The sequence below is a fragment of the Saccopteryx leptura genome, chromosome 2 (assembly GCF_036850995.1).
Source record: "Saccopteryx leptura isolate mSacLep1 chromosome 2, mSacLep1_pri_phased_curated, whole genome shotgun sequence".
Taxonomy (NCBI): Eukaryota; Metazoa; Chordata; class Mammalia; order Chiroptera; family Emballonuridae; genus Saccopteryx; species Saccopteryx leptura.
The window spans coordinates 295,697,699-295,709,419 of record NC_089504.1 but is presented as its reverse complement, the minus strand read 5'-3'; the positions used below and the strand labels follow the sequence as shown (position 1 = coordinate 295,709,419).

General features: G+C 41.7%; 1 protein-coding gene across 2 annotated transcripts in view; it reads right to left on the bottom strand.

The window, feature by feature from the left end:
- Positions 1–11,721, bottom strand: part of MET (MET proto-oncogene, receptor tyrosine kinase) — a 132,885-nt gene that overhangs the window by 45,426 nt on the left and 75,738 nt on the right. For both annotated transcript variants that reach the window (XM_066362535.1, XM_066362534.1), the window contains exons 4-6: positions 6,442–6,576; positions 5,520–5,693; positions 98–258 (exon numbers count right to left, since the gene is read on the bottom strand). In XM_066362535.1, coding sequence (XP_066218632.1) covers positions 98–258; positions 5,520–5,693; positions 6,442–6,576 — 470 coding nt within the window. The remainder of the gene's footprint in view (positions 1–97; positions 259–5,519; positions 5,694–6,441; positions 6,577–11,721) is intronic.

Below are 11,721 nucleotides of genomic sequence, written 5' to 3'. Positions count from 1 at the left end.
TAAGAGATAAGCTTTAAGGGCAAATTTTACAAGCATTTGTTAAAAAACAAAACCTGCTTCCCAATCACACCCCAGCAAAGCCTTTTAAGATCCTTACATATTTGGTGTACTCTCACTTAAGGCCAAGGTGCAGCTCTCATTTCCAAGCAGAATTCTGGTTTTCTTTAAATCAAATTTACTACTCCTCCTGAATCCAAAGTCCCAGCCGCAGATGGTCAGCGTTGTCCCTCCTTCCAGAGGGGCACTAGTTGGGAAAACCTGCAAGGACAACACAGATCTTTTTTTTTTCTTCTTCTTCTTTTCCAAGTGAGAGGAGAGGACATAGAGGGACAGACTCCAGTATGTGCCCTGACTGGATCCACCCAGCAATCCCTGTCTGGGACCGATGCTCAGCCCATCTGAGGCTATGCTTGCAACTGAGCTATTCTTAGTGCTTGAAGCGGAGGCTCCATGAAATCATCCTCAGCGCCCAGGGCTGATGTGTTCAAACCAGATGGTTGCTTCTCTTGTGTGCCCTGATTGGGAATTGAACCCAGGACTTCCACATGCCAGGCCAATGCTCTACCACGGAGTCAACCGGCCAGGGCCAGGACAAAATAGAACTTAAAAAGCCCAATATATGATATTTCATATGTGTGGAAAACAAAGTATGTATGCTCAAATAATCTAAATTCTTTCATTTTTCCACTACTTAAAATATTTAATTTTCTCTAAAGGTATAATGGTACAAAGTTCAGAGTGTTTGGAGTAAGCATTAAAACTATCTGAGGCCCTGGCCGGTTGGCTCAGTGGTAGAGTGTCAGACTGGCGTGCAGGAGTCCTGGGTTCGATTCCCGGCCAGGGCACACAGGAGAAGCGCCCATCTGCTTCTCCACCCCTCCCCCTCTCCTTCCTCTCTCTCTCTTCCCCTCCCACAGCCAAGGCTCCATTGGAGCAAAGTTGGCCCGGGCACTGAGGATGGCTCCTCTGTGGCTTCTGCCTCAGGCGCTAGAATGGCTCTGGTTGCAACAGAGCTATGCCCCGGATGGGCAGAGCATCGCCCCCTGGTGGGCATGTTGGGTGGATCCCAGTGGGGCGCATGCGGGAGTCTGACTGCCTCCCCGTTTCCAACTTCAGAAAAATACAATAAAAACCCCAAAACTATCTGACACGCTGATGAGACAAGTTATTCTCAGGAGATCCAGGGATGGGACAGAGAAGGTTCAGCCTGGGTGGGAAGGAAGGGCCTTCTTGGGCAACTCAGAAATGAACTCATCTTCTAGGAAATGTCTTGGCTAGGGAGCATACTTTGGACTCAGACTTTTATGCTTATAATTTTGATTATAACTCCTTCATGTGTTTCTAGATGAAACTCTCCTCAAAATAACTTAGTGGGTCCTAGAAGCCAAGCTATGCCTTGCTGTGTGCTACACTCGTGTCACTATGCTATTACCACCCTGGGAAGAAAGCCTCACGGCAAAAACACCTCTTTTGCTATCCAGTGTTTTCGGTTGCATTCGGCAGCTTTCACAACATCACACACATAGATGGTACTTAGGATATAGCTGCCATTTATTTATAAATCATCTCCTATATGCCAGGTGGCAACATATGAAAAAATAAATCTATTTCTTTTACTTGTTAATTCATATTTGTTAATGATTTGCGGTTTTTCTTTTTTTCTTTAAATATGGTCACTATGTGATACATAGCAGTGGGTTAGTTGATACACCCAGTCTTTAAAAATGATGTAATATTGAATACATCCAATATATTGTTTGTATTAGAAAGAGATAAAAACAGAACTGGAAGGAGCCCCAAATGTGATCTGTGTTGTAGTCCTGTTTCTAATTATCTCCCTTGGTGTTATTTTACATGTCAATTCTAGGGTTGTCTTTCCCCTGCTCAACTTTAAATAAATCATAGGTTTATTTTATGATTGCAGGTTCACACACATCTGCAGGTGTGTGAAAAGTAAAGTTTAAATGTATTAACAAAACCTTGGCAACTGTAATATAAGAGGGTTGTAGGCTCTTTAGGAAGTCTATAAGACAGCGGTTCTTAGGCTAAAACTATTAAAAGCAAAACAAATTTACAAGTTAAAAATAAGCTTCTCCTCAGCAGCTTTGTGACAATTGAAAAAGGAAATGCTTTTTTGGGGGGATATATTGTAAATTGTGCTGTAAAGTACAATGGTGGGAAAACACAGCTCTACTAGAAGGCAATTCAGAAAGGTATTTTTTAAGGCCAGTTAGTGAAAACCTAAAAGTAATTCTTTAACAATCTAGAAGGGCTTTTAGCAAAATTCAAATTTGCAAAGATTCCTATCCTTCCCAAGTAAATAATTGCAACTCGAGGTCTTAACTTACTCTTGTTTACCAAACCTCTTTCAAGTTTTAGCTTAATGTTTTTATGATAGCTATTTTACCCATAAAATCTATTACACAGCTGTGCCTTCCATGAAAACTTACTTTGTCTATGTCTAGCCAAATGAGAACTGCTAGGAAAAACAATGTTTATTATCCCGTTAGAAATCTAGTAGGAGAGAATAAGACACCTAAACCCTCCGGGATACCCTGCAGCCTGAGGCGGCCACACAGCGGCTGTTCCCTCTCTTAATGAGGCTTCCCCGTAGAAAACAGTTGCCCAAGGACTGATCCCCATGGCTAGATCTCCCCTTTCTACGGAGAAATTGAAGTCTGTCACTCTACAAACATCAGGACTTTAAATAGAAGGCAAAAAAGGATTGGGTGCTGATTTGAGAAAAGACACTGAGAGCTGTTCAACTGTTGCAGTAGAAATGGATATTCCAAACACTCGGCGAGGCAGGCAGATTTTGAAAGACTAGCTCCACCGAGCTTTTTCCCCTGCAGGCAGGCATACTGGAGGGGGGCATCTGAGGATTTTCCTTCGCTTATGGGGTAACGTTCACTCTTCCAGGGGAAAGGAAGGAAGCCGTATTGGACTACACACCCTTGGATAGAACCAACAATGGGCTGGCAAACTCTGAGTTATCCTGAAGGGCAGAGAAACTGCAGGAAGGAAATGAGTGTCCGGCTGACGGCCATCGAGGCTGGTCTCCCACCTGTCTGCACAGGGGAGAAACGGCTACAAAAGTAGCGAGTGTCCTTCCCCAGGTGACAATGATTCAAGTGTTTATGTTTTTAAAACCCATCAAGATAATATATGAGAAAGCTAGAAACAACAAAATTTGCAATGCATCATAGCAATGTAAAATTAACAATAAGGAAAACCAGGTGAGGGGTCTATAGGAAAATAACAACAACAAACTTTGGAAAATTAAAATTTGCCTTTTCAGTAGGAAAAAGGCACAAATATCCTGGTGTCAGTGTATTGACTGTATGACCCCTCCTCTCGTAAGATGCTGCTGTTGTTTTTCAACTGAATCTTCTGATCAATTAATAATCTGTTTTATTGTCTCACTGAGATTGAATTCAGTCTTACAGATTTGACAATTTTATCCTGATAAATTCAGAATACGTTGGAAAGGGCTCTTCCTTCTAAAGCACCACTCATTGCTCTTTGAGTACAAGGTCAGACAATATGTTAGAAACAAATGCTGGGCTTGCAGTCCTGAAATCTCTCACAAGGGAAATTTCAGCCACCGAACATCATGTACCTTGAAAAGCAAGTTAGCTTACATTATCGGAAAGTGAAACCCTATACACTCGCAGGGTTTTGTGCCTATAGAGTTTAAGACAGATAAGAAAAAGATGAATAATCTGTCTTGTTTTTTTGCAGTAAGAATGCTGAGTGTCACGCTCTATGCAGCATGAAATCTTCCTAACAGCTATGAACCGAAAGGGATTTGTGCACCCGGCTGCACCCCTTTCCAGCAGAACACTCAGCCCAGGCCTCACGGCCTCCTGCGTGACACAACAGCACCAGCCAGAGCGCTGGAGTCGGGAAGGTGAGAGCGGAGGCAGATTCAACGTTAGGACAGATTTTCTGGTTCTAGAAAATTCTAAAATACTTACCTTGTTTTTAAGCATTGTAATACGGGTTTCATGATGAATACAAATAAGCACATTGGTCAAAAGTAAAAGTTTCATTTGTATAAAGGTTCTCAGCCTGTTCTTTATTTAAAACAGCAGCTTTCTATTGTTGAAATGAAATTGTTGTGATTTCACTGCATGTGTGTGTGTGTGTGTGTGTACATGTGTGTGCACGCGCGCACACACACACACATCACTCCTCATATCTCTTTCATGAAATAGCTGAGCTCAGCTTTCTAGTGTCTCAAATTGCCACGGCTGTGTGTTTAAAAATGTATAAAATTGCATGCGTTTTAAAAAGGATATTAAAGAACAACAAAAGAGGGTATATAAACATTACAGTATCGATGTAAATTTGTTTTCGTACTATCTTCTAGTTTATTCTCTGGCTGATCCAGCTGATTCTTGATAATTGTGTCACACCCAGCAGAAAAGAATTTGCTTTAAAACCTAGTCACCAGTACAAATCTTCTCCCAAACCATAACTAAATGGAAACAGCCATGCATTTGGGGGCGGTTCCTACTCTGACTCGTTCGCTTTGTTTACAGGGGCCTGATCCAGGCAGCCAAGACCTTTAACTTGAATCTTTCACAAGGACCATTTACTAAAGTCCAACTGCTCTACATGCAGGAAGACAAAATACACGTTTGGTCCTCACACTGGGAAGTATTTTCAAGCAAAATGTGTTTGGATCAAGACATTTAAAAGAAATTCTAGGGAGATTTTCAAAGTGCCAAATATATACTTAAGTAAGTAAGGCCACAGAGAGAGAGACAGTGGCTATAGGGACATGGGTTGATGCCCACTGCTCGAAGCTGAGTTTTCTAGTAGCAGGAGGCACTGCTGTCTGGTTTGAGCCCGTATCTCCCCAGTGTCTAGCAGAGTGCCTAGTTTTGGAATAAATTAAAGAATGGCATGGCTCACACGGCATAGATTTTAGTACAGTCATCAGCGGCACCTCCAGGAACTTGTGGAGAAGGTGCAAAGCCATCTGTGGGTGCTGACAGTCTACCTGCCTTGGCAAGTAACATCTAATGTCATCTGTATGAGACAAGGCCACCACCTCTGGAGTCAGACAGGAGGAAACCTGTCCTGTAGCCCTAGCGTGGCTGTGATCTCCAGCTTGCATGATTCGGTGCAGGCTCTGAGTTATGCCCTGAGCAGATCTGTGTGTGGTAGAAGCTCACAGCAGTCAGCTAAGATAAGTAGGTGGTGAGGACCCAGAGAATGGGGGAGTTGGAGGGAACAGGTTCCAATGAGAGGAGATGGGGAGCTTATTCGCACAGCACTGAGGGACAGCAATTGCCCAAGGAGAAAAATCTACTCAGTGAGTGTGAAGCAAGCACTCAGGGGCAGGACCACAGGGACAAGCCAAAGTTGTACTCTGAAGAAAAAAACCTGGTGGGAGATGGTGTTTTGGCTGATTTCTCATAGCTAAATAAGTAAACCGCATTTTGGATATTTTTTTCATCAACGGGATTTGTGTTCACCTAAAAACATATGGCTAGCTGCCAGAGTCCTACCTCATAGACTGTGGGGTTGCAGAGCTCTTGAGTCCACGTTCCGCCGGGGCATTCCTCCAGTCGCACACACCTGTCGTGGCACCAGCCACACTGCACAAAGGGCGGGGCAGACAGGCACTGGCTGCAGGACTGGAAGTGTTCACAGCCCAAGCCGTTCAGCGGGATCTTGGTGATCTGTCAAGAAAAGTGATGGCAAAAGCTTCCAGAAAGTTTGTTTATTTGTAAAATGAAAACTAAACACACCAAAGAGACACATAAATATAATTTTATAGAGTCTACTAGAGATAACACCTACGTGTGGAAATTGTATGATGATGATTAGGTGATTAAAGTAAGAAAAGAAATCAAATTCCTTTCTTGCAGGCACGTACGTGATAGACATTACCAACACTGTCCAGTGAACAAAAGCACAGTCTTGCAATGTTAGAGGCTCTATTTAGTAGAGATATTTTGCTCAGTTTGAGGTAATTTTAAAATAACAAGAGAGCATAATTTAAGCAGCTGGAAAACATACTTGAGCCCCCGGGAAATTCTAAGTGAGTTTACATATCATTCTGGCATCAAGATGCACCTCTGCTATTGGCTGGCTCAGATTTCAATATGTATTTTAGAATCAATCTGCCTGCACTAGAGTTCTTTCTTCAGGAGTGTAATTCTAATTCAGTATGTTTGTTTTCCTCATTGAGAAATATAGGAGAAAAGGAAAAGTACACATTATGACTAGGACCTCCCTAAGGTCCTATCTTCCCTGAATAAAAATTTAACTTGATTTCCGAACATCTCTGAAATACTCAAGAAAGAACCCGATAGGGGAGAGGTGAATCCAAGACAAGGCGAGAAGAAGGGCCACGTGACACCTCTTGTACACCCACCCCCTCAGGAGGAACTGCAGCATGGCACCACTCGTGGGCACCAGACTTACCTTCTTCCCAGTGATGACCAGTGTGTAGCCATTCTGGTTTAATGGGTGCTCCACAATCACTTCTGGAGACACGGGGTGGGAATCCAGGCGAAAATTCACATGTGGGGTTGACAATCCCGATCGAGAAACTACAACCTGAGAAACAGAACAGAAAACACCTGGGTTCCAACCAGCTCCATTTAAATATAAGTGAAAAATGTGGACAATAATGGTAATAAAAGATGAGGACAGCTCATGGGTGTTTAAATGAAAGGGCCCATGGTTACTCTCACTGTAAATCAATATGACATATTCTAATCTTCTGCCTTGAAGGCAATTCATCTGAACCCCCCAGACAGACTTTTCCTATGACCTTTTGTTCCACTTATTTATGCATTCATTAGTTGATTTTTGTATGTGCCCTGACAAGGATGGACCCCACAGCCTACCAGGCATCCCCAAACTACGGCCCGCGGGCCACATGAGGCCCCCTGAGGCCATTTATCTGGCCCCCCGCCGCACTTCCAGAAGGGGCACCTCTTTCATTGGTGGTCAGTGAGAGGAGCACTGTATGTGACGGCCTTCCAACGGTCTAAGGGACAGTGAACTGGCCTTCTGTGTAAAAAGTTTGGGGACCCCTGGATCGGGACAGTGCTCTATCTGGCCAGGATGCCTATGGTCTTTTAGTGGTTTCAGGGGAAGGAGATCTCCCAGTCAATGAGCCAGAACATGCAGAGAAATCCTCATGATGTATGGGAACTGCAGGAGCCAAAACTCTCTCCAGAACAGAAGACCTCACTTATGCTACAGGGATTCTGAATTACTTGTTAATCTATCCTTCCGACTCTCCCCAGCAGGCAACTTCCCCTGACATAATGGAAAGTATACCGGATGGGGGTTCTGGAGGCCCGGGTCCAGCTCCAGCTTTGCTACTCAGAAACCGTGTGAACAGCTCTTTTGAAGTCAAAATAGGCTCTCAGCTACTTTAAAATGATGTGCTATCATTTTTATAAACCACTGTTCCATCATGTGTTATTACTTACATGATAAATAAGGTTCTGCTTCTCAGCTGGTTTTATCATAAGGTCTGATGATTTTAACAATGCCTTGGGAACGAGGTTCTGTAACTGGCGTCATTCCTGCTTTTGGGTATTTCAAATTTGGGATGCTTTGCTTTTCAGCTATGTAATTTCTACCTGCCCTTTTGCTATAACCCAGTCACAAGCAGGATGACTACCTGAGGTGAACACTCAGGCTTTAGGAGAGTTGAGAGGTATCTAGAGAGACTTTCATTCGTATATGAGGCTGAGCACATCTCTGAACTTGAAACTGACTGAAATTTCCTGACATCCCAAATGCCCTTTTAGATTGCATTGGAAATCCATTTATTTGCCATGGGACTGAAATCACAGAACAAGTATTGGACATTTGTGAGAGTAGGACTAGTTAAATGACCACTCCTGTTACTGACAAAATGACTAGACCTCAATTCTTGTCCTCTTAAGGGAAAGAATTCAGTCAAGAGACAAAGAGCAGCAAGCAAAGCAAGGGCTTTTTGGACATGCAGGGACACACCCAGAAGGGACTGTGCGGGTCACTCACTTGTGAGAATGAGTTACTCTGATCAGTTACAGAGTTTAGGTATTTATGGGCTTTTACTTCCTGGAGTTTTGCGACCATGAGTCTGGATGTGGTAAGACCTGTTCTGGCTTGAAGATTCATCTAGACCCTGCAGACGTGCAGGAATGCACGGGGCTAATTTATCCCTGCCCCCTTTTGCGTATCTAGCTCAAGTCTAACTAGATTCCTGACCTTTCTACCTCAGCTTTCTAATCTTTAAAATGGGAATGAAAATTATAGGAGTAAATAACTGCTTAGTACCTAACAAACACATACAACAATTGGTTCTGGGGAACCAGAAATAATTTTTTTTCTTAAACAATGAAAGAGTCAAGTAGCTGGAAACAATTTGGGAAGACTCCCAAAGCACCCAATTTGCTCCTAGAGAGTGGACAGTTGATAGAGAAACTAACCAAGCACTCATAGAGCCATAAAAGCTAAACTTCATGACATTTTTCCCCCCTAACAATTGTTCTGCCCCAAACACTCAACACTTTCAAAACATCCCTATTAAGCAGGGTGGCAATATTTGTGCAGAAGTTAAATGATGGATCAAAGGTCATCTGGTCAGGATGGGAAAGGATGGAAACTATTGTTATTCCGAAATTTAGAGCCAAATAGGTACTTGCAACTTTTGCAGTCAAAGTAAAAAGTTCAATTACTGCATGCCTCTCTCTGGGTGCTGGTTACAAGCAGAATATCTGGACATCAAACTTGGAAAGCCTCTATCCCAAAATATCTAGAGTTCAGTTATCCAATTTTCCACTCTGAACTCACCACTTCTTGTTTTTCTTGCCATCTACCCTAGTTTTTTCATATTTTACTGATCATTCCCAATTACTTCAGAACTGAAAAGATTAAAGACGAACAAAAAGCTCCTTCTTTCACACACAAGTCAGAAAAAACAAACAAACCCCACCAGCCTCTTTCAATACCCTGACTCTATTCTCTGCCTCTTTCTGGAATCTCCACTCTGACTGAAGAGTATTCGTGCAGAAGAACCTTCCTATGAATGTCTGAATTCTGCCTCTGTCTCTCTTGTATCTTCCTCTCTATTCAGACCTACTAAATAGCCACCACCTGCCAGAATATGCTCTTCTATCTTCTTGCTTTTTAAATATTATTTCCTGTATCTATAATAAGCAATCTCTTCTCAATTACTCATCATCATCTTTGACTTTCTCAAACATCTGAAGCCCATCCAAATACTCATTTCTCAGAAAGAATTAACCATTCTCTCTCTCCCTAAAGGAGGTCTCTGCACCTCTGGAGTGTGGATAGATGGATTCAGTTAGGACCTTTTGTCTGGAAAGCACCATTTATGTGGCTCTCACATAATAGCTAACGGCCAGGCCTTATATGGGTATTTTGTTTACTCCTCACAAAAATCCAACAAAGTATGTACTATTATTTTTCATAAAGAAAATACGACAGAGGATTTTAGCTGGAAAGCATGAGTCAAGTTTCCAAGGAGCTTTATCTCATGCTTGAATCCTATGCTTGACCTCTTCTTAAACACTTAACTGCTACACTCTCGGAGCACCAGAGTAAATACCAATAAAGAGCTTCAACCCTGACTCCTAAAAACCACTTGAGAGTCAAAGCATTAAAACAAATTTCACCATATATTTGCCTTACCAAATACTTCTTGTTTCAGTAATACTGGCTGCACAAGTTAAGAGTGCCTAAGGAGAAAGGCTACATATCTAAAAAGCCTCTGATGGCACATGGGAAAGTCCACCAGCACGGCTGGCAAGCTCTACCTTCAGACACCAGCTAGGATGAGTGTGGCTTGATAGAGAAAATGGCATGGACCTGAGAAGACAGGAAGGCTGCGTGGAAAAGGGAGATGACTGTTTGGAATTTTGAGCAGAGGTCACATCACAGATGCAAATACCTTTTTAGTTGATCATTAGCCCTTTCTCTGCAGGGATATCTAAGGTGCCAAGAATGCCTCTCTATCACTGATTCCTTACTTGAACTCATTGCCTGGATTCTAAGTAACTGAACAAGCACATTACCTCTCAAAATACCCCTGAAGCAATGTTTGCAACCATAGGAGTTCCTTTTGGTTGTCCCTAGAGATATTTCTAGGGACAGAATTAAATCTAGCATCTAAATTTAATTCTTATGATAAATGACCTGGTAATCTTAGGACAGTTAGTAAGAAACCAAAGACCGGCAATTATCTTTTGAGTTTCTAGTGTTGACAACTAACATTTAGTATTCAGATCACAGTCTTTTGCTTTTATGATCTTGAAAATATAAGACTAATACATTTGGGGTGGAAAACTAGGAAGGAGTCTGAATTTACTTAATTGTGTGTCTGTGATCTCAGATTATATGGGACAGAACATGGGGAAGAAGTAAATACACAAGGAAATAAATCCTTTGTGACAGATCCCCAAAACTTGTAAGCCTGAACAAAGTAATTTTATGCGATATACCTACACTTGTATAAAGGCTAGCTAGATCCTCTCATCCTACCTATACACTCTTGTTTTTAATTAAACTGTTTTAGACTTTAATTTTCTTTAAGAATGATGAATAAAATTTAATAAAAGATAGTGCTAAGTGGCTTTCTGTTTACTCCCCATTTTTTTTTTTATGAAGTGGGCAATTGATTGTTTTTAGTACATTCACAGATTTGCGCAACCATCACCAAAACCAGTTGTGGAACATTCTCATTACATCAGCCGATACCTCTTAGCCATCAGCCCATCTCCTCATCTTTAGTCTCTGACAATCACTAATCTACTTTATGTCTCTGTAGATTTTCCTGTTCTGGATATTTCATAAAGATGGTCTTTTGTGTCTGACTTCTTTCACTTGGTAAAGTTTACAGGGTTCATCTATGTTGGAGCATGTATTTATATTAGTACTTCATTTCTTTTCATTGCCAAATAATATTCTATCATGTAGATATACCATATTTTATTTATCCATTCATCAGTTGATTGACATTTAGGTTGTCTCCACTCTTTGGCTATTGTGACTAATGCTCATATGAACATTCATTTACAAAATTGTGTATAATTATATATTTTCATTTCTCTTGGGTATATATCTAGGAGTGGAATTTTCAGGTCTTAAGGTAACTCTATTTTTAAGCTTTTGAGGACCTGCCAGACCAATTTCCATTTGGGCTGCATAATTCTACATTCCCACCAGCAATGAATGAAGGTACCAATGTCTCGACATCCTCACTGATATATGTTATTTTCCATTTTCTTAATTATAGACATCCTAGTGGGGATGAAGTGATACTTCATTGTGGTTTTTGGTTATTACTTCTCTGACAAATGTCTTATTAAAGTAAGAAGTAAAAGGTAAGTTGATTTCTGAAGGTTCTACATACTTCTGTCCATTCTTGTTCCCTGAGACAGAGGACTTGACTGGGCATCACCTATTCAGTCTCCATGCGTTCAGAAGAGCATTCCCTCGTGGTCAGACTGGACTTCTGTAACACAGCCTCTGGAGAGGCTAGAGTGAGGGAAGGATGAAAGAACAAACACAGACTCTCACTGGGACAGTCAGTCATAGTGGGAGATGCGGTATACTCCTCGAGTGCTATTGTTTTTTGGAAGACTGAAGTCAATTTTCCTTTTATCAGCAGGGAAAAGACAGTTCTAGGCAAATAGAACTGCATGGGGTCTTTGATATTTTCAAGACTGGTTTTAA